Raw genomic sequence first — 21,217 nt, 5'->3', positions numbered from 1 at the left:
CAAAAAAACCTCAAAATAGAAATAACTTAACAAAATGGCAAAAGTAAGTCCTTACCTTTCAAAAAATACTTCAGATGTATATGGATTAAACTCACCAATCAAAAGATACAGAGTCACTGAATGGATTTTAAAAATCCAACTATATGCTATATACATGTGATTCATTTCAGATTTAGGGACACATAGGCTGAAAGTGAAGGGATGGAAAAAAGATATCTCATGCAAATAATAAGCAAAAGAGAGAAGAAATGGCTATACTTAGACAAAATAGATGTCAAATCAAAAACTATCACAAGAGACCAAAAAGATCATTAACTAATGATAAAAGGGTCAATTGAATAGGAAGCTATAACAATTATATATACACCTTTAATCAAAGTACCTAAATATATGAAGTAAATATTAACATATCTGAAGGGAGAAATAGACAGCAATACAATAATAGTAGGAGAACTCACTATCCCACTCTCAATAATGAATATATCATCCAGACAGAAAATCAATAAGGAAACAGCAGACTTGAATAATACTAGGGACCAAATAGTCCTAACAGTTATTGTACCCAACAGCACCAGAATACACATTCTTCTCGAGTATGCATGGAACATTCTCCAGGATATATCACATGCTAAGTCACAAAACAAGTCTTAATAAGTATAAGAATATTGAAAACATTCCAAGTAACTTCCAACTGCAATGAAATGAAACTAGAAATCAATAAGAAAAAGAATACAGAAAAATTCACAAATATGTGGAAATTAAACAACACACTCTTGAATAACCATTGAGTCAAAGAAAAAAATTCGCAGGGAAATTAGAAAATATCTCAAGACAAAAATGACAACACAACATACCAAGATTTATAGGATGTGGCAAAGGCAATACTAAGAGGGAAGTTTTTCACAATAAATGCCTACATTAAAAAAGAACAATCTCAAATAACCAACATACCTCAAGGAACTAGAACAAGAGGAGAATATTAAACCCAAAGCTAGCACAAGACAGGAAATAACAAAGATTAGAGCAGAAATCCATGAAATAGAGAATAGATAGACAATAGGAAAAAATGATAAAACTAAGAGCTGGTTTTCTGAAAGGATTTTAAAAATTGACAAACTCTATGCTAGACTAAGAAAAAGATGAGATTTAAATACATTCAGAAATAGAACAGAGGAAATTACAACCAATGTCAAAGAAATGAAAAAGATCATAAGAGACTATTATGAACAATTATATGCTAATAAGTTGGACAACCTAGAAGAAATGGAAACATTCTTAGAAATATACAACCTACCAAGACCAAATCTAGAAGAAATAGAAAGCTTCAACACACCAATAACAAATAAAGACGTTAGATCAGTACTCCAAAACCTTCCTGGGATCCTGGAAAACAAAAGGATATTAGGGAAAAATTAGTGGAAACCTAATAAACTTCGGGTTTTTATTGATAATATTATACCAATGTTGGTTTCTTAGTTGTGACAAATGTCCCATACTTGATGTAAGATGTTAATATGGAAAATTATGTGAGAGGTATTTCTGTACTGTTTTTGTAATTTTTCTGTAAATCTAAAACTATTATAAGGTTAAAAGGTTTTGTTTACAGATGACATTATTTTCTTGTGGAAAATCCCAAGGAATCTACAAACTCCAAATCAACTTACATCAGCAAGGGTGCAGGATATAAGATAAACATGCAAAAATCAATTGTATTTCTACATATCGTCAATGAATACATAGTCACCAAAGTTAAAATGGAATGTGATTTTTAAATCACTCAAAAAATGAAATACATGTGTGTAAATCTAACAAAACAGGTATAGGACTTGTATGTTAAAACTGCACAATGCCAGTAAAGAAATCAAAGCAGATCTGAATAGACAGACATACCATATTCATGAATTGGAAGACTCAACATAGTAAAAATGTCCATTAGGATATTTTTATAGGATAGGATTAATGCAATTCTATCAAAATCCCAGAAATATAATTTTTAGACATAGACAAATTTATTCTAAAATTTATATGCAAAGGTAATGGAACTAGAATAACTAAAGCAATTTTGAAAAAGAAGAATAAAGTGAGAAGGACCAATTTACTCAATTTTAAGGTTTATCATATAGCTACAGTAATCAAGACTGTATGCTATTGGTAAAGAGCTAAACACATAGATCAGTGGAACAGGACAGAGATCCTAGAAATAGGCCCACACAAACATGCCCACCTGACTTTTGATGAAGGTGCAAAAGCAATTCAAAGGAGGAAAGAGACACTTTTGAATAAGTAGTGCCAGAGTAACTGGAGATCCATAAGCAAAAAGAAATGGACCTCAACCTAAGTCTCACACATTATATAAAAATTAATTCAAAATGGGTCACAGACTTAACTTTTAGAAAAACGAAAAGAGAAGACTTTGGGGGCTAGGCTAGATAAAGAGTTCTTAGAATTAGCATGCAAAACACAATTTTTAAAAGGAAATATTGGACTTCATCAAAACTAAAGATGATTGCTCTGTGAAAGACCCTGTTAAGAGGATAAAAAGACAAGCTACAGACTGGGAGGAAATATTTGCAAACCACATATCTGACAAAGATCTAGTATTCATATACTAGACATATATAGAACTCTGAAACAATAAACATATAAAGAACTCTCAAAACTCAGAAGTTAAGAAACAAGCAACCCAATTAGAAAACGAGTGAAAGACATAAAGAGACATCACACTGAAGAGGATGTACAGATGGCAAATAAGCACATGAAATAAGCACATTTGAAGCATGTCTCTCTAGGCTGTCACAAGTACCTGAGTGCAAAGCCCCTTGGGAACTAGAGGTAGACTGTTGCCTGGCCCTGAGGGCTCCAGATTTGGGGCTAGATGCTAACAGAGAAAGGCGATTGGGTACTGCCTTAGTCTGTTTGGACTGCTATAACAACGTTCTTAGGCTGAGTAATTTATAAACAACAGAAATTAATAGCTCATAGTTCTGGGAGCTGGGAAGTCCAAGATCAAGACACCAGCGGACTTGACGTCTGGTGATTTTGTGTCTGGTGAGGCCTCATTATCCACTTCAAAGATGGTTCCTCCTAGCTGTGTCTTCATATGGTGGAACGGGTGAACAAGCTCCCTCAGACCTCTCCATGAGAGTGGAACCCTTGTGACCTAATTGCCTCCCAAAGGCCCCATCTCTTAATACCAGCACCTTGGGGGTAGGCTTCAACTCATGAGTTTTGGGGGAACACAAGCATTCAGCTTAGGCACCAAAGGTGAGCACAGCTTGACTCTGTATGTGCACACGGCACTCTCATCCTTTGTGGGACACCAAGCCAGAGCCCAGAAAGTCAGAATGCTCTTCCCTGTTTGGAATTTGGCCCTGTGCAAGTTCCACAGTGGGGACCTCACGTCTGTCCACACAAGGACACACCACATAAGCAACTTGGGATTTTCCAGGCCAGTCCCTACGTTCATGAAAACACGGCAGCTCTGTGTTCACGCCACCACAATTAACTTTCCACCTCCCACCACCCCCAGAAAACAACGTGCTTAGCTAATTTCTAGGACTTATTTGCTTGCTTGTTTTGACTAAATTGTTGGTTATTTCCTTTTTTTCCAAAGAAGAAAGGAAAGAAAGGCAAAAAGAAAGAGAAGGCAGAAAAGAAGGATAAAGATCTGACAGCTGACAGGTGAGGAATGGACTCGTTGTGTTGTGATGCGCGTGAGAAGCCCCAAAGAACAGCACAGGGAACCCCGAGTGCGCCCCCTCTGTGATGCCACGCCCTCTTCATCCTCCACAGTCCCGGAGTGGTGGGAGCCACCTCTAAGTCCCTACAAATCCCAGACTGGAAAGATGCCTGGGTGGCCCAGAAGGCAAACCTGGACCCCCATGGCTTCTGACGTCATAACATTTTTTTAAGTTTTAAAATTCATGGAATTTTTTGTTTAAGTTTTTTGTTTAAGAAATAACACCCTGGTGAAGCAGTTGAGGAAATACGGAGACTCTGAGTTCTCACAGGACAGGAATCTGCCCGAGCGCCTCTGCTGAGGCCGTTGCTCCTGCGGCGGAAGGAATGAGAGCAGTGAGGCCCAGTCTCAGGAAGGGCTGTGTCCTTTCTCAGAGCTTCATGGGCCCAGCTTCAGGGCAGGACGAATGAATTCAAGTGTTCATTTTTAACTTGAAGTGGCCTGAAAATACTTTAACCCTGAAAATAAATAGTACGTAGGTTTTCACATATTATCAAGGAATTTAATTAAAATCCCTAATAATGTGGGAAGTAATTTTGAATGTATATTTTTCTTCCCATAGGTCTTATTAATGGGTCAACACCTGTCGCTCCACTGTTGGGGGTTCCCTCCCCTCTCCCTTGGTCCTGTCGCTCCCCTGTTTGGGGGTTCCCTCCCCTCTCCCTTGGTCCTGTCACTCTTCTGTTTGGGGGTTCCCTCCCCTTGATCCTGTCACTCTTCTGTTTGGGGGTTCCCTCCCCTTGATCCTGTCACTCTTCTGTTTGGGGGTTCCCTCCGTTTCCCTTAGTCCTGTCGCTACCCTGTTTGGGGGTTCCCTCCCCTCTCCCTTGGTCCTGTCACTCTTCTGTTTGGGGGTTCCCTCCCCTTGATCCTGTCACTCTTCTGTTTGGGGGTTCCCTCCGTTTCCCTTAGTCCTGTCGCTACCCTGTTTGGGGGTTCCTGCTTCTCCCTGTGTCCCAGCATTACTCTCCCCAAACTCTGTTGGAGGGAAGCTCTGTGAGGGAGAAAGCCCTGCCTAGAGCTCTCTGCGGGGGAAGAGGAGGGCAGAGCACCCAGAGGGGCACTGGGCATCTGTGGCCTCCAGGGAGGCCAGAACACTGCCGCGGCCCTGGCAAGCAGCCCCTGGAAACACAGTCGGGGGAGTGTGGGTTTCTGCTCTCTAGAGAAATGGCTGTCACGGGACATCCATAGGGGGAGGGGCTGCAGGTTTCTCCACTCAAGGCTGCATTGTTTGAGAAGCAGTTCCAGGTCGAGATGCTGTGGCTGACTGCTGCCGAAGAAGCAGCTGGTCAGCGTTTTGAGTCTCAGGTGCCCCAGTTCGTGGGGAGGCACACATCTGTCCATGCGTAAACACCGGCACCTCCTGGGGCAGATTTAGGGGGCAGAGGGGCCTCGGAGTCCCATCCCTTGAGGAGGGTGCAGCCCATGCTCACACACTGTGCCACAGTGTCTTCTAGCTTTTTTTTTTTTTTTTTTTTTGAGACGGAGTCTCGCTGTATCGCCCAGGCTGGAGAGAACGTGCGCCATCTCAGCTCACTGCAACCTGTGCCTCTGGTGTTCAAGCGATTCTCCTGCCTCAGCCTCCTGAGTAGCTGGGATTACAGTTGCCCACCACCAGCCCCAGCTAATTTTTTTGTATTTTTAGTAGAGGTGGGGTTTCACCATGTTGGCCAGCCTGGCTTGAACTCCTGACTTCAAATGATCCGCCCACCCTAGCCTCCCAAAGTGCTAGGATTACAGGTGTGAGCCATCACGCCTAGCCTCAGACCTTCTTAATATCATTTGTTCGATTGTTAGAGAATCTTCTTCAAATTTATGTTAATATTTTATGCGTATATTGTTTATATTAAATAAGTATTCAAGTTAAAACACTACAGTTGATACTTCCTTGATATATATGGGTCAAATATTGCTATCCCAAATTCCACTAAATTAAATATTTCTTAACTTTCAGCAGAGGGCATACTACTTTAAATGTTTGATGCAATGCAACTCCAGTCATCCAAAGACTGGGGTCATTGGATTAACATTTCCCCGAATAGTATTTGGCTTGGGTCTAACTGATATTCTTGGGTATCTTTTAATCACACTAACTTGGATCACAGGACAGTCAGAAGAACTGTCTAAATAAAGTTGTATTTACAATTCTCAACTTAGAGAAAGACCAGAGTAGGATGGAAGAATAAAGAAGAGGAAAAGACAAAACATCTCGAAGGATTCTACTGAATAATATTTGAGTTTAACCTATCTAATTTCTGCAAGCCAAACCCCAGCAAGTATCATTGGGAGTTTCATCTGTTATGTGGGATACTATGTCCATTTTTTTCTCAATTAGTATAAATTACCAACGTGCTGGCTATATGCTCAAGGTCCTTTTAGAGAAGTGGTTTTGACATCTGTAAACACTCTGTAAAGTATAACACCCTCCTAAAAAATCATCACCCTCATTGCTTTAGACGTTTTATCTTCCATATAAGAATTATCTTCAGTATAAGTCTTTGTTCTTTGTAGATGTTTCTTTCAAACAATTGTGCAATTGGGTTAAAAGGAAACATAAATTTCACAAAGGATTAATGATGTACTACAGCTTGAAGATGCTAGCCGAATATATAATTATAGGTCCATTGCATTACTATTATTGGGTAATTTCTAATTCATATTTGTGCCATCATGAAGACTGATGGAAGGGCAGACTGCAGGAGTTATAGCTGGTCCCAGACGCCCAAAGATATCATTCTTATTAATGGGAAACATCAGATACACACATGGATGAGTGAAAGTATTGTTTTTAAAAAGCCTAATTTATCCCCAAATTGTAGAAACACTTCAAAAATCCTTTTATTTGCATATGAACAAATGTACTTTGAAATAGATCTGGTTTAAGTTCTCCGCGTATGTGATCATTAACTTAGAAATACCGCCGATTTCTGTGTGTGTGCCTCTGGAACAGACACTCTGCTTTCTCCCCAGGACCATTGAGTCTCTGTATAAGGAACTGGTGGAAGAAGGATTACTGATCCAGGCTCTGAAAGTCAACCTCTCTGATTACATTGGTGAGTACACAGAGAATAATACATGTATGTGTCACGTGTCACCTCTTGTGTTTTGAAATCCCAGCAGCCGGAAATATGTTTTATTTACATTTTTGTTCAAGCCAAAACCTGGCCGATGGTGGCTCCTGGTAAATGTTTGTTGGATTGAATTGATTCAAATAACCTAAGAGGATGCTGTGGACTAACAGATTCTCTTAATAAAATGGTTGCAGCTCTCTCCCCTAACGTAATAGAAGCAGGTTTTTAACCTACTAGCAAGGTTCCTTGGTGCATTCTTTCTGCCATAATCTGATTTAAGGAAATGGGGAATTGTTAATTATTTCACTTGTAAAAAATGTACCTGGGGCAGCACCTAAGGCCTCCACAACAGAATCCTAACTGGAGGAATTCTTTCCAAGATACCTTCCAATGGAGACACAAATATTGGGGAGGAATGAGGTGGGGACATTTGTTATCACAGCCTCACCTAATGGTTTTCTCTAAATTTTTAAAAAACACCATGATGACCTGAAAACACACTTAAAGCTTAAAATTCCTCATAACTGTGCTACCGTAATGCAGTTATTAGTTTTACTTTTATGAAGAAATTACCCCCAATGAATGACAACATTCTCCTACATAACCACAGAAGGAAAGTCACTCAGAAAATCAAATGCAATACTGTTACCTAATATACAGTGAACCTTCAGCTTTCCCAATTGTCCTGATAATGTCCTGTATAAATACTTGTCTTTCTCCATCCAAAATCCAGCCAAGGATGGTGCAAGTGATTGTTGTGTCTCTTCTGTCTCCCGTAATTCCTTCCGTCAGGAACAGTTTCCCAGCCTTCCGCCATCTTTCACAACACTGACATTTTTGAAGAGTCTGAGCTGTGCACAGACTGTCTCTCAATTGAATGTGTGTCATGGTTTTCTCATTATTCGATTCAGGTTAAACATTTTGACAGGAAAACGATGGTGTCTCCCTGTCAGTGTTTCCCACTGGGGGCACTTAATGCCACTTTGTCCCATCAGTGGTGAGGTTAAGTTTAATCCTGTGGCTTAGGTGCTGTTCCCGGGATTTCTCCACTGTAAAGCATCATCTTTCCCTTTATAATTAATGAACAATCAATCCAAGGGGTGATATTTTGAGGCTGTGGAGATTCTGTTCCCAGCAGCCTCTCAGGCAGCGTTTTAGCACCCACTGATGATTTTGTATCTGCATCAGTTATTGCTGTAGCAGTTGTAAAAGTGGAGATTTTTCTATCATTCCTTCTACATTGAATAGATATCATTCTTCTGTGAGGAAGTGTGGAATCTTTTACAATTGCGTTATCAGTGTAGACACATGGATTCTTTTTTTATTCAATGTATTATCGTCTGTCCCTATCATTATCCATCCTGATATTTACATTGACCCAATTTTGGTCTGTGAGGGCAAGAAGGCTGGCATTCTCCTTTGATCAAAGGGTGGTTATTTTAATCCCTTTGCAAGACAGCCTTGTTTTCTTCTTGAGGGCTTAAAGGAGCCCTCACATTTCCTAATAGCATAAGAATTTTGCCAGAATATTTATTAAGATATGTTTTGGGTTTCTATTTATTTTACTTTCTGTGTTTCTTCTTCAAGTGCTGGAGAATTTTCTCCTGTACCTTGATTCTGTTTTGTTAATTCTGTTAATATTTTAAAATGGCTGTTTTTAACAGAACTGTCTCTTATTTATGGTTTGGATTTCTGAACAAAAGATCCTAGTGCCGAGTACAGTGCCTGGCACGTGGTAGATTCTCATTACCTATGTGCGGACTGACTTCTCAACTAATTATTAATTTCTCATCCCTTCTGAACTTTTTCAATGATCTGTCAATTTCCAGGAAGCATCTTTAAGATGCCTAAGATCAAAGTGGGTGGAGTCAGCCGTTTAAGAGTGACTTTGATGTGGTTTAGATCTGTGCGCCCACCAAACCTCATGTAGAATTATAATCCCCAGTACTGGAGACGGGGCCTTGTGGGAGGTGAGAGGATCATGGGGGCAGTTTCTCATGAACGGTTTAGTACCATCCTCCTTGGGACTTTCCTCATGGTAGTGAGTTCTCATGAGATCTGGTCATTTTAAAGTGTGTAGCAGGCTGGACACGGTGGCTCACACCTGTAATCCCAGCACTTTGGGAGGCCAAGGTGGACGGATCACCTGAGGTCAAGAGTTTGAGACTAGCCTGGCCAACATGGAGAAACCCCATCTCTACTAAAAAAAAAAAAAAATTAGCCAGGCATGGTGGCACGCGCCTGTAATCCCAGTTACTCAGGAGGCTGAGGCAGGAGAATCGCTTGAACCCGGGAGGTGGAGGTTGCAGTGAGCCAAGATCACGCCATTGCACTCCAGCCTGGGCAACAAGAGCGAAACACTATCTCAAAAAATAATAATAAAAAAAATAAAAACATAAAAATAAAAGTGTGTAGCATCTCCCCCTTTCCTCTCTCTTGCTTTCATTCTCACAATATGAGACATCTTGCTCTGCCTTTGCCTGGTGTCATGACTGTAAGTTTCCTGAGGCCTCCCCAGAAGCTGACCAGATGCCAGCATCATGCTTCCTATATAACCTGCGGAACCGTGAGCCAATTAAACCTCTTTTATTTATAAATTACCCAGTCTTGGGTATTTCTTTATAGCAATTCAAGAACAAATTCGTACAGACTCTAAGTGAAAATGACTCAATCTAACCAAAGTAGTCAAATATCCACCAAAATCTGGCACACTTTGACCTTGTCCATATTTTCATTTTTTCCCAGTTAAGGTCCTTAGCTTGAAAGATGGCAGTGTATCTTCCCAAATCCCCACATAGTAAAATAGAGCAACTAGAAAACAAGACCAAAACCCCCCAGGCAACACTTGCACCAAAACTAAATGACAAATTTTCCCCATTGAGCCCCAAAGTACAAGCTTTAGGGACACCAAAGGACCTGAGAACAGGAGACCCCAAAATAACCAGAGAGCAATGGGCCAGGTAATGTGCAGTGGGCCAGGTAAGAATCAAAGCTGAAACTAGGAGGGGTTTGGCCCACCTCAATAGCAGATGAGTGTAAAGGACCAGAATAAGAAAGTGTGAAGGGGCTGGGGCGGTGACCCACCCCACTGCCTTCCTCCACAGGGCCCATACTACAAAGAAACTCTTGGGAGTTAAATCAAAATTGAACAGGATGGGAAAAGTAAAGATGAAGCATAGAGAAGGCCCAGAAGAAATCAGGGGAGGGGACCAGAGCCAGAACATCTCAGAAAGCAAACCACCGCATTTTTAACATCTATAAAGACGACAGAGGAGGGAGCTCTGTGAAACTGGAAAAGCTATCCTGCGCCACACTTCCTTCTAAAAGTATTGGACTATTCACTCATATAAATTTGAGCAATGGAAAAGTTCAAGGTCAACGCCCATGCAAAATTATCATAAGAAAAAAAGAATAAGAAAACATTAACTTCTCAAAAAGACATCTCCACAAAGCAGGTCTATACTGAAACCTATTTCAAAACAGGTTAATATACAGTAAGAGGTCAAGCGCGGTGGTTCATGCCTGTAGTTCCAGCACTTTGGGAGACTCAGGTGGGCGGATCATTGGAGGTCAGGAGTTCCAGACCAGCCTGGCCAACATGGAGGAACACCATCTCTGCAAAAATTACAAAAGTTAGCCAGGTGTGATGGCACACACCTGTAATCCCAGCTACTCAGGAGGTTGAGGCAGGAGAATCGCTTGAAGCCAGGGAGGTTGCGTGAGCCAAGATTGTGCCAATGCACTGCAGCCTGGGGGTCAGAGCGGGACTCCATTGCAAAAAAAAAAAAAAGTTAATATACATTAAAGAATTATAGAAGACGTGTGAGAACAGCATAAAATAGAATGAATAAAACCCAGAAATGAGGTGACAAATCTCAATAAATATAAATAAAGGGGAAAATGTTTTAGAAAAAAATAAATTATAATGAATACAAGAGCAAATAAAAATAGTAATGCTTTAGAAATAAAAGGCAAAAAGGCAAATTTTTAAAGTAAAATTAGAAATTAAGGATATTAAAAGAATTCAAAGAGCGTATCAAATATTGACGACAGACAAAGAAAATCCAACATACAGATAATACGAGTCCCTAAAGAAGAAAATCAAAGCAAAGGAACAGAAAAAATGCAAAGAATTTTGGCCGGCCACAGTGGCTCACACCTGTAATCTCAGCACTCTGGGAGGCAGAGGCAGGAGGATCTCTTGAGACCAAGTATTTGAGATCAGCCTAGCAACATAGCAAGACCCTTTTTCTACAAAATAAAAAATAAAAAGTAGCTAGGCATGGTGACACACACCTGTAGTCCCAGCTACTTAGCAGGCTGAGGCAGGGGGAGCGCTTGAGCCTAGGAATTCGAGGTTGCAGTGAGTCAAGATCACACCACTGCATTCCAGCCTGGGTGAAAGAGCAGGACCTTGTCTCAAATTTTAATTTTATAAATATATATAATTTTAATTCATGAACATTTCTTTTAGGCCTTTTCCTGTTTAGAAAAAAAAAAGTGCAGCTCGCTGCTAATGATCATTTAACTTTAAGTAAACATGTTCTTTGAGGCTGAAGCAAATCTGACTGATTTTCAATGTGAAAATAAAATACAAAAACTGTTCTTGGAGTTATTTCTAAACAGAACTAATATCAGAATCGTCTGAATCATCAGAATTGTCTATTTCAGAAAAAATCAGATTCATCAAATGAATCTTCAGCCAACAACCACTGGAAAACGATGTCAAGATCATGCATAGGAATGCTACGTTTCCTAGGATTTGATATTTTTCGGCAATCAAGAATTACTATATTTCCTAAATGGAAATACCACTAGTGAAAACAGAATGCTATAAATAGAATGATGTCTTTTGTTTCTGAAGTCAGTATACTAGAGCTCTGCAAAAATAATAATAAAAACGAGATATTTCGTGGCAAAGTTATCTTGGGGTAAATGCTGCGGTCGAAAGCACCGCTGGCAAGTATTCTCAGGGCAAACGGGAAAAGGGTTTAAATGTTTAAAAAACATTAAAACCACATAACGAAGGACCACACTGTCTATCTGAGAATATTGACTCAGATTGATCAAGAAGACATTCTAATAAAAGTGCCTTTGGGTGTCTGTGTAAAAGAGATCATATGACTTGGAAAGGAAAGAAAATTAGATTACCCTCAGACTTTTCCACAGCAATGCTTTACACCAGAAGTAAATGGAGTGACATACATAAGATGCTCAGGGAAAGGAAGCAGGATCCTAGGATTTTGTACCCAGCCAAGTTTATTTTCAAGTACATAGGACACAAACTGATAAACATGAAAGAACTCAGCAGTTTTCCCCCTGAGCCCTTCCTGAAGAATCTGCTAAGAATGACCTACTGACAATCAAAAATGACGTGAGACACCTTGGCACGAGGATTGGTAGTGAGCATTCTCTATACACCCATAAAACCAGGACAAGGTGAGGGCTTCAGGAGAGAGAGTGCAATGCATAAGAGCGGTGTGCGCTGACAACACGGCATTGCAGACTTCCTACCTTAGGGGGACTGGGCTCTTGCACAGCTGGGAGCTTCTTCCTGATCACATAAACTCAGGGGGCTTGGGAATGCCCCCCTGCCTCTGGAAAGCACACTGCTGTCAGCACCCAGTTAAGTCATGCCTCGTCATCTTGTCTAAGAAGAGCATTAATGAGATGAGGACCCAGGCACCCTCACTCACCCTTGGGTTCCCTGATTTTGAATTTATTATCTTGGTTCCTTTTTAACACCTTGACAACAGAGGCATGGCCCAGAGGGTTCCTCTGTTGCCTTTTCCGTTGCTCCAGAGGCCAGCACTGCAAAGCCTGAGTGCCCAGAGCCGTTTATTTCTCCTGCTTCTAGAAGATGAGAGAGGGTGGATGTGGGCTGTTCCTCCCCAGCCCTTCATCCAGGCAGGGCAGGAGCAGGGATCCCCGGATGCAGAACGTGGTTGCCCGGATGGATGTCTCCACCAGGCCAGGAATGCTCTACACAGATCCAGCGTGCTCAGCCGCTGGACACGAAGTTGCTTTTTTTAGTCTTGAGATTTGTAATCCCACTCTGTCCTCAACACCATTGAACTCCCAACAGTCATTAGAATCTCAACAGTCATTAGAATCACAGCAGATAAGAGCTACAGGAGACAAGGGGAGGAACAGAGCCAGAGGATGCAAAGCCTGCACTGCAGAGCTGGGGACGACCCCTTCCTCCAGGCCCAGCCCTCGGCTCCCACCAGCCCACCCCCACCACCCACCCCACTGCTTGCTGCACCCCTGCATGGCCACCCTGCTCCAGAACTGGCCCTGTGCCCAGCAGCAAGCACCTGCCACAATCTCAGGTGTGCAAGAAATAGCAAGTTCCTTATTTTCTTTATATCACCTTAATTTGGTTTCACAACCCCTATACTACCAAGGTGATTTAAACTCAGTCCTTCTTGCCAGTCCCCACCCCTGCCCTAGGTATCCTCAAGGCCCCCAGTTCCCAGGTAGCACCACGGTGCTGCAGAGATATTCTGGGGGCCAGTGCCCATGAAGGCCCCCCAGACCTCCAGGGCCTGGAGCTGGATGCCCGCTGCTCAGGGACCACTGACCAGTCTCTCCTCCCAGGCTCAAGGAATCTCTCCTTCCTCTCATCCTTCTGAGGCTGCCTCCCTCCAAGATGCCAGGCCTTTACTTACTCTTTCTGTGCCTCAGTTTCCACTACTATGGGATGAGGTAATTACAGCAAATGCCTCACTAAATCGCTGTAAACATTAAGCAAGTGGCTGGATGGAGCACCCCAGGCTGCACCTGCATGGCATTCAGCTGCCACTGGCGTGTGGCTGGCGATCTTCGGTGATGCTTGGTGTAAAACCATCACCTCCCTCTCTGCTTTTATCTTCACGTGGTGTTCTGCCTCTGTGCAGGTCTGTCTCTGTGTCCAAATTTCTCCTTTTTTATAAGGACACCAGTCCTGTTGGATTTAGGGTCCACTCTAATGACCTCATCTTAATGAAATCTATCTGCAACAACCCTATTTCCAAATAAGGTCGCATTCTGAGACGCTGGGGATTAGGACTTCCACTTAGAATTGCAAGGGGATTCGATTCCACCTGTCATGCAGCCCCCGTTTGGTTTTCTGCCCTCTTGATCTGGGTTTCCTGGCATTTTCACGCCCTCTATCCCAAATGCCTTTTCGTCTGCCACTTTCTTCTTCCCCTCCCTGTGGAAGATCCGATGTCTGTGCCGGGAATCCTGGACTTTCTGAGCTCCGAATGCACGGATGGGAAGGGGCATGGCTTCTGCACGGGGCCACCGCAAACACAGGAATGCGCTTTCAGTGCGAGTCTCAGAACTCGGCAGGCAGCCCGGGCTACTTGTGTCCTTGCCTCTGTTAGAACCAACACCCACTAATTCAACTGAATATAATTTGTTTAAACAAAATCTGTTATGTTCTAGAAAATATGGTGCATCTGGAGATTAATACGGGTTTAGATAAGCAGGAAAATTGGGGTCACTTTCCTGTCACCTTGAATGTCATGTTTACTGGCAATGAGCGCTGGATTTAACAGTTGTTACAGGATCTCTTTCTATTCTAGTGGAGGCTAAATTAACCACTCTTCTATTTATTACCTGCTCATTAAAAAGTGTGGTATCTGAAGCCATAATAGATGCTTTCATTATCACTCATTCTCCCAACCAATACCCATTGTCCTTGCCAAGGACGTTTTGTTCATGTGGAGGCTCTGAAAGGCTGCCCCCTGCCCCACAACAAAACAGCGGTCACTGTCTGAATTTTAACTCTGATTTTCTTAGCATTTGAAAATGCTTAAAAGCTTGGGATATTTTCAGTGTTTCCTACACACATAAATGTGCATATTGTACTTGCCGTACACATGTAGCATCCGAAGCTCTGCAGGACCAGGACTCGCTATAGGAAGAAAGCATCAGGGAAAATATCCAGACATGGTGATTCGTTCATTGAATATTTTTACTCCAGATTCAGATACAAATCAAGAGAGAATCATATGAACCTATAAAGGTCCGTCCTCATGACAAATGGAGACAGCCAAACTAATTTTCTTGGTGACCTTATCTAAATTAGTTAGAAAATAACACTTCAGATTTATGACTACTTACAATTAAGCCCTTTGATATCTTCTAATTAAACCTGTAAAGATTTATTTCTGCATTATTCCTTTGGTAATCTCTTAAAAATGATAAAAATGTAAATGAATATTACCCTCAAAAGGAGATGTTTCTATTTATCCTAAATTAGACTCATACTCTTCCTTTCAAATGACTGCATTTTACACTCAGATTTACACTGCTCCAATACAAATTGTACATCGATCTTAAATAACTTATTTTTAAAGTTTGCACAAATGTTATACATAATCTATTGGAATATAAATAAAGCAGAGCCCCCTATATTTCAGCCTTTTTTGTGTGTCCTTCTTTTTAGCACTTTGTCCCATTTCACATAACTCTATATTCAAACGTCATTTTAGAAAGTATTAGGAGGTTAATATAATAGTCAACATCATTCCCAGTTTACTCTAGCTAGTACAGCAGGGCTTTCTTGCCTGGATAGCTTTTCTTCAAACCTTTATCTGATAAAAGATGTGTTCTTCATAATGACTCTCCTAATAGGATTCTCTTTGCTCTGAAATGTTCAATTTGTATTCTCCGATCGTTTTGCAGATGCCAAAATTATGCAGCTCAGACCAGCGCTGTTTTCCATTTATTGTTCCTCTGTTTCTTTTCTCTCCAGGTGAGTACAGCTACCTGGGGACTACTCTTCGCCAGGTGTCCATAGAACCCATGCCCTCCCTCCTGGATGTCAGACAGCTCATCACATTGTACGGAATCTGGCCATTAGGTAAAGACTCAGCGTGCGCGGATGTGCCTTTTCCAAAGCAGCTTGCACCGCTTGCTGGTTTGGACAGTGTGTTCCTGTTTGTCATCAAAAGTACACTGCTGCTTAACTTTTCCTACTGAGAATTCTGAGTGGGCACAGTTTCATTTTGATAGTGCACCCACCAGCACACAAAGTACTACCAGGGAGAGCACTTCTGCACCCTCTCTGCGTGCCTGCTTAGCAGTGCTGGGCTGAAGGACATGCGGGCAATGAGCTGGGGGAGATAATAGGCAAAGCAAGTACCTGCAATTACGATTAATCAAATTAGAGAACGGGCTAGGGCTACCACTTGCCTTTTACCCACAGGCTCCTATTACCAGGTCCTAAACAGAGGCAGCCTTTCAGGAGTCAGTGCAAGTGTGTCATGGATCTAAAGGATCACCTTTAAGGCCCTGCCAGTTTTCACCGACGTCTACTCTCACTGCTAAATGAGGCTCAATTGTGACTTTTTTCAGACAGACACACTAGAGCTCTGTGGTGTGCAGGCGATGCAGGAAAGATGGGCTCTCCACAACACAGATATCTGCGGCTCACGTTCGCTTTTTTCTTTTTTTTTTCTTTATGGCTTTGATATGTGTATGACCTGAATCACCAGGGGCAGGGATGGCAACTCCAGCCAGGAGTTTCAGTTCTGACAACAACTCTCAAATAGAAATCACCTTCTGGGTTTTTAATTTGCTTTAAAATGAGATGGGAGTAGTTCAAACCCTTATTGTTCCACTTTGACTTCAGAACTTACTTATGCCTATTGGCAAGAAATAGTTAATTCCTCTTCTAAATTGATGTCAGAAGTAGTAAATGGAATTTGGGGTTAATATACATTTATGTATATATAATATATGTTTTATATAATAATATATAATAGCACATAATTTATATTATATATAACAAATATATCATATTTGAGGGGCAACATAATTTGTGGTCAACAGAATAAATGTATAGGTGTCAATGGAAATAAAATAGAGGAGACCTCACACTTCCATGAAGCATCATGGAAGGCAGTAAGACAGAAAGCACCAAGAGGCCAGGCGCGGTGGCTCACGCATGTAATCCCAGCACTTTGGGAAGCCAGTGTGGGCAGATCACCTGAGGTCGAGTTCGAGAGCAGCCTGGCCAACATGGTGAAACCCCGTCTCTGCTAAAAATACAAAAAAAAAAAAAAAAAAAAAAAAATAGCCGGGTGTGGTGGCAGTTGCCTGTAATCCCAGCTACTCAGGAGGCTGAGGCTGGAAAATTGCTGGAACCCGGGATCGCGCCATTGCACTCCAGCCTGGGCAGCAAGAGTGAAACTCCATCGAAAGAAAGAGAGAAAGAGAGAGAGAGAGAAAGAGAGAGAGGAGGAGGAAGGAGGGAGGGAGGGAGAAGGAGAGGGAGGGAGGGAGGGAGGGAGGGAATAAAAGAGAAAGAAAGAACCAAGAGCCAACAAGTTTGGAAGGGAACGCCTCCCTAATGAGGTTGGTGTATTTCACAGCTGCAAAGGATACAAGGTGGTATCTGTGGTTTCCAAGCTGGCTTTGAACACACCACAGAAGGGCCCTCAGGAAGCACCCCACCCACACCCTCCCTTTCTCACTGAGGAACCTACTGTCCAAAAGGGCTATGGGGTCCTCCAGAGAGCAGAGCTGGCTGGGGCATTTGTTCTCATGACAGGGCATGTGTGCCAAGTGTTTGGAATGCATAGAAACGTTAGGCAGATGAATTGTGTGCACAGTTAAGCTTTTGGGAGGCTGATTTACATTTCATACATTAAAATAACATCCTGTCATGAAAAGGAATGTCTGGGGGCTCCAGTTGTTTAGATAACCTTGATGGTGGCGGCTGCCCAGACTAAAAACCTGGCCACTCAGCAGAGGACCTTGAGAACATCTCCTGGCCGCTTACATACTTGGCCAGGAGATACCGGCTGCAGCCTGGGGCTAGGGCTTAGACTCCGAAACCACCTTGGTAGAGAAGAGGAAGCCCAGGAAGTATCTGGTCAGCATCCACCCACCCTCCTGGAGGTATTACTGCCACGTAGAGATCAGGGAGAAGTGAAGGGTGGGGGCATGCTCACAGAGCAGAAACCATGTCCACTGTTTCATCTCCTGCCAGACCCCTCCAGGTGGACGTGGTCCAGCTTTTAGTGATTCGTAAGCTGTTCCAAGATGCAGAGGCACTTCCTTGGAGTCACAGGGCTAGGAAGGGGCTAAACTGGGTTGAGGACAGAGAACACTGGCCTCCTTGTTATCTCTTAATTCTCGGAAAGTTGAACAGGGCTCAGGTGTGAAAACTGGAACCATACTGTGTCTCTTGGTAACTCTACGAGAGGGGCAGGAAGAGCTGTGGACACTGGCACATGTGTGTCCTGTCAGCTCCTGGGCCCTCTGTCCACCTTTGTCCTCCCTGAGGTCAGCCAGGCCCCGGTTGAAGAGGCCTCCCTGGACCACCCTTTTCACCTCTCTGGGTGACCTTGGTGACCACCCCCTTTCTCTGGAAGGCCACTGCCTGTGTCACTGCCACACACTCTCCCGGGTCCACTCACCTGCCCTTGCTCCTCTGCCTCCTGCTGCCCCCTCCCAACCCAAGGCTCTGTCCTCAGCACTGTTCTCTCCTTCCCCCACCGCTCCCAGAAACCTCTCCTGGCCCCCTGGCTTCAGCCAGCACCCCCCTGGCACCTGCAGTCCCCAACCACCTTTCAGGGCCCCTGACCGCTGGCTCCTCACCCCTCCCTGTGCCAGCCTGGCTTCCCGGCCCCACATGAAGCCTGCCCACACACCCCCCTCACCACATGCTACCATTCTGCCCATTCCTCAGAGGCTGGCCCAGATGCCACCTCCTCCTGGAAGTCCAGCCTGAGTCCTCCGCGGGGAGCAGTTTCTTCTCTGAACTCCCTGTGGCTCTCCTGGACCTTCTCACTGCTTGCCTCCCGTTCTCATTATGGCAACTCAGGTTCAGCTCCGCCCCTGGCCTGAACTGTCCACAGCAAATCCTGAGTCTTTTCCACATTTGTGTCACTCCCCGCCACAGTCCCCACTCCCACGGACCCCCACACTAGCTCCCAGCCAGGGCTGGCACAGAGCAGCCTTCCATACCCAGGTGTCCAACGCAGGGCAAATGAATGGCATCTCTCTCCTGTTGTGGAAAAGAGTCTCTCCTTTATCCCATTAGATTGCTGCAGCCCCTACTAACCACAAAAAAGGCATGCTCATCGAGTTACGTGGTAAAGAGAATTTGCTCAAAACTATTTTCCAAGTTTATGTGGAGAATGGTAGGTAACCATAAAAATTAGGTGTCTAATCATCACTTACATTTTCTGTATCTTTTCAATTATACAAGAAAAAAGAAAAGCATAATCATCATATTGACATTTACAGAGTATCAAAAAGAGCCCATTAAGTGACAGAACGCAAACTAACATGATAGTAAATGATTTGATCACAGCACTTTCCAGAATTTAATCCCATTCACTTTTTAGTTGCTTTGTGCCCAATACCTGCTCTGCTTGTGTTCTCTGCAATGGAGAATACCCACACCTGAGGCCCCTTCTGGGCACTAAGGAAATTGACAGTGTGGTGGAGAACACAGGGCATGAACCTCTGAATGACTCCAGTAATTCAAGTCACTTCATTATCAAGTGTCAGGTTAACTCTGCCGCTACTGACAGCTAGAAACCAGGGCAGGAGAAAGAAGTTCAGGCTACTGCTGCCTGGATCTCCGTCCTCCCTTTATCTCACAAGAATCACTAAATGGTAGGCAAGAGGGTTGCAAGGAAATAAACACTTAGTCAACCTTATCGTCTATGTCTCCACATTCCTCTTCCCAAGCTTTCAAAGAATTTAATGCTGCTGCCGACAAGCAGAGAAAGCACTCAAAAAAAAAAAAAAAAGCTAGAGGTAAGCTATTGCAGGAATGCTCTTTTAAATTATGATTTTAGGGGAAATACTGATGTGGAGAGGGGGAGAAGGAGGGTATTAAGGATCCGCAGAGACCCTATGGCTCTACCACGAGCCCTGACATACAAATTAAAGGTGTCACAGAGCCAGCTGGGATGGAGGCGTGTCTCTGGTTTGAAATGCTTTGGATGCCTTTATCACTGTTGCAGAAAGTGGAGTCATACGATGCAGTTTTGACCTGGAGTTATCCTAGTTGAAGAACCACTGATTTTCTTGGCAGAACATCAGCACCTTTGCCTCTGCCTTTTTCAGGTTCTGCAGCAGTGCATGAGAAAGCTCCTTTGGTGAAATCGCTACTGTTAGCCGGGCCGTCTGGGGTAGGGAAGAAAATGCTGGTCCATGCCATCTGCACCGAAACGGGAGCCAACCTCTTCAACTTGTCCTGCTCTAACATTGCTGGGAAATACCCTGGCAAAAATGGCCTCCAAATGATGCTGCATGCAGTCTTCAAGGTATGGATTACATTTCTTGGTTTCCAACTCTCCTCCCTCTTTCAAATTACACTTTCAAACCCTGCAGATAATTTCCATTGGCAGACAAGCATGACTCTCTTAAATTTCCTCATTGTCTACTCCTGCAAATTACTTCATTATTGCGTATGGCCAAACACACACAATTAGAAACAACTTTTTTCTTTCCGTAAGCACCCTACTGTGCCATCCCAATCACCCTCCCTCTGCCACAGGAACCCTTCTGGAAATGCTTTCATGTCTCATTGAAAATTAAACCCACAATTTCTTTGCTCGGCCCACCTCACTGTAATAATTGGCATCAGGTAGAGATATTTGCATTATTTGGATTCTTCCTCACATGACATGAGTTGCCAAGGTATGGCACCTTCTGTGCTTCTGTGCACTCCTCACACAGGTGTGATGGAAAAGCCTGCAGGCACCTAAGCCGACAAGAGTAATGTAAAGACGTGCTGATATCACAGGATCCGAGCAGCTCTGTGATCTTAGCTAAGCTCCTAGCTTCCCTGGGTCTCCATTTTATCATCACAAAATGAATGCGTTTGAAAGAACTTTGATACAGATATTTTATATTTAGTATCAAGGCTTTACAAAATTTAATTTCTACTTGGTTGAGAACCTCCAGGTTAGCTTTATGCTATTCATTTGAGTTACTGCCATGCCAGCTTTTACTGTATCAAAGCCTACATGGTGGCAAACACTGTCCCATATTGGAGGCTAGGTGTTGGCTCTGTATCTGCTTTCTAAGGGGCTGTAAAGCATGAGCGATGCTCATCAACGAGGCAGTTTACAGGGATGATAAACAGACAGGAATGTCTCCTTAGTGTCATGCTAATACACCAAAAAACAAGCAGTAGGATTTCTTCCCTCAGCCACGTGGTCCCTCCCACTGCAGCGACTCAGGACGTCCCACTCTCCTTTTCTCTCGTGCTTGTAAGGAAGGAGTTCAGAGAGGAAACTGTAGAGTATACAATGTGTAACCACCATTTTCATGCACTTTATGGTCATTGTACAACTTTTTTTTGAAATTTATATTCGAGTCGTTTACCTACAGTTGATGCTTGAACAACACAGGGGTTGGGGCGCTAATCCCCTGTGCAGTTGAAAAT

General features: G+C 43.0%; 1 protein-coding gene across 2 annotated transcripts in view; it reads left to right on the top strand.

Moving 5' to 3' along the window:
• IQCA1 (IQ motif containing with AAA domain 1) overlaps positions 1-21,217 on the top strand; it is a 180,339-nt gene that overhangs the window by 118,242 nt on the left and 40,880 nt on the right. The window contains exons 12-15 of one of the 2 annotated variants that reach the window (XM_008965692.5): positions 3,614-3,681; positions 6,710-6,792; positions 15,557-15,664; positions 19,891-20,090. In XM_008965692.5, coding sequence (XP_008963940.1) covers positions 3,614-3,681; positions 6,710-6,792; positions 15,557-15,664; positions 19,891-20,090 — 459 coding nt within the window. The remainder of the gene's footprint in view (positions 1-3,613; positions 3,682-6,709; positions 6,793-15,556; positions 15,665-19,890; positions 20,091-21,217) is intronic. The other variant, XM_003813118.6, reaches the window with a different exon arrangement.

Source organism: Pan paniscus, chromosome 13 (assembly GCF_029289425.2).
Source record: "Pan paniscus chromosome 13, NHGRI_mPanPan1-v2.0_pri, whole genome shotgun sequence".
NCBI lineage: Eukaryota > Metazoa > Chordata > Mammalia > Primates > Hominidae > Pan > Pan paniscus.
Note: the sequence above shows the minus strand (reverse complement) of the source record. Positions and strands in the feature narration are given on the sequence as shown.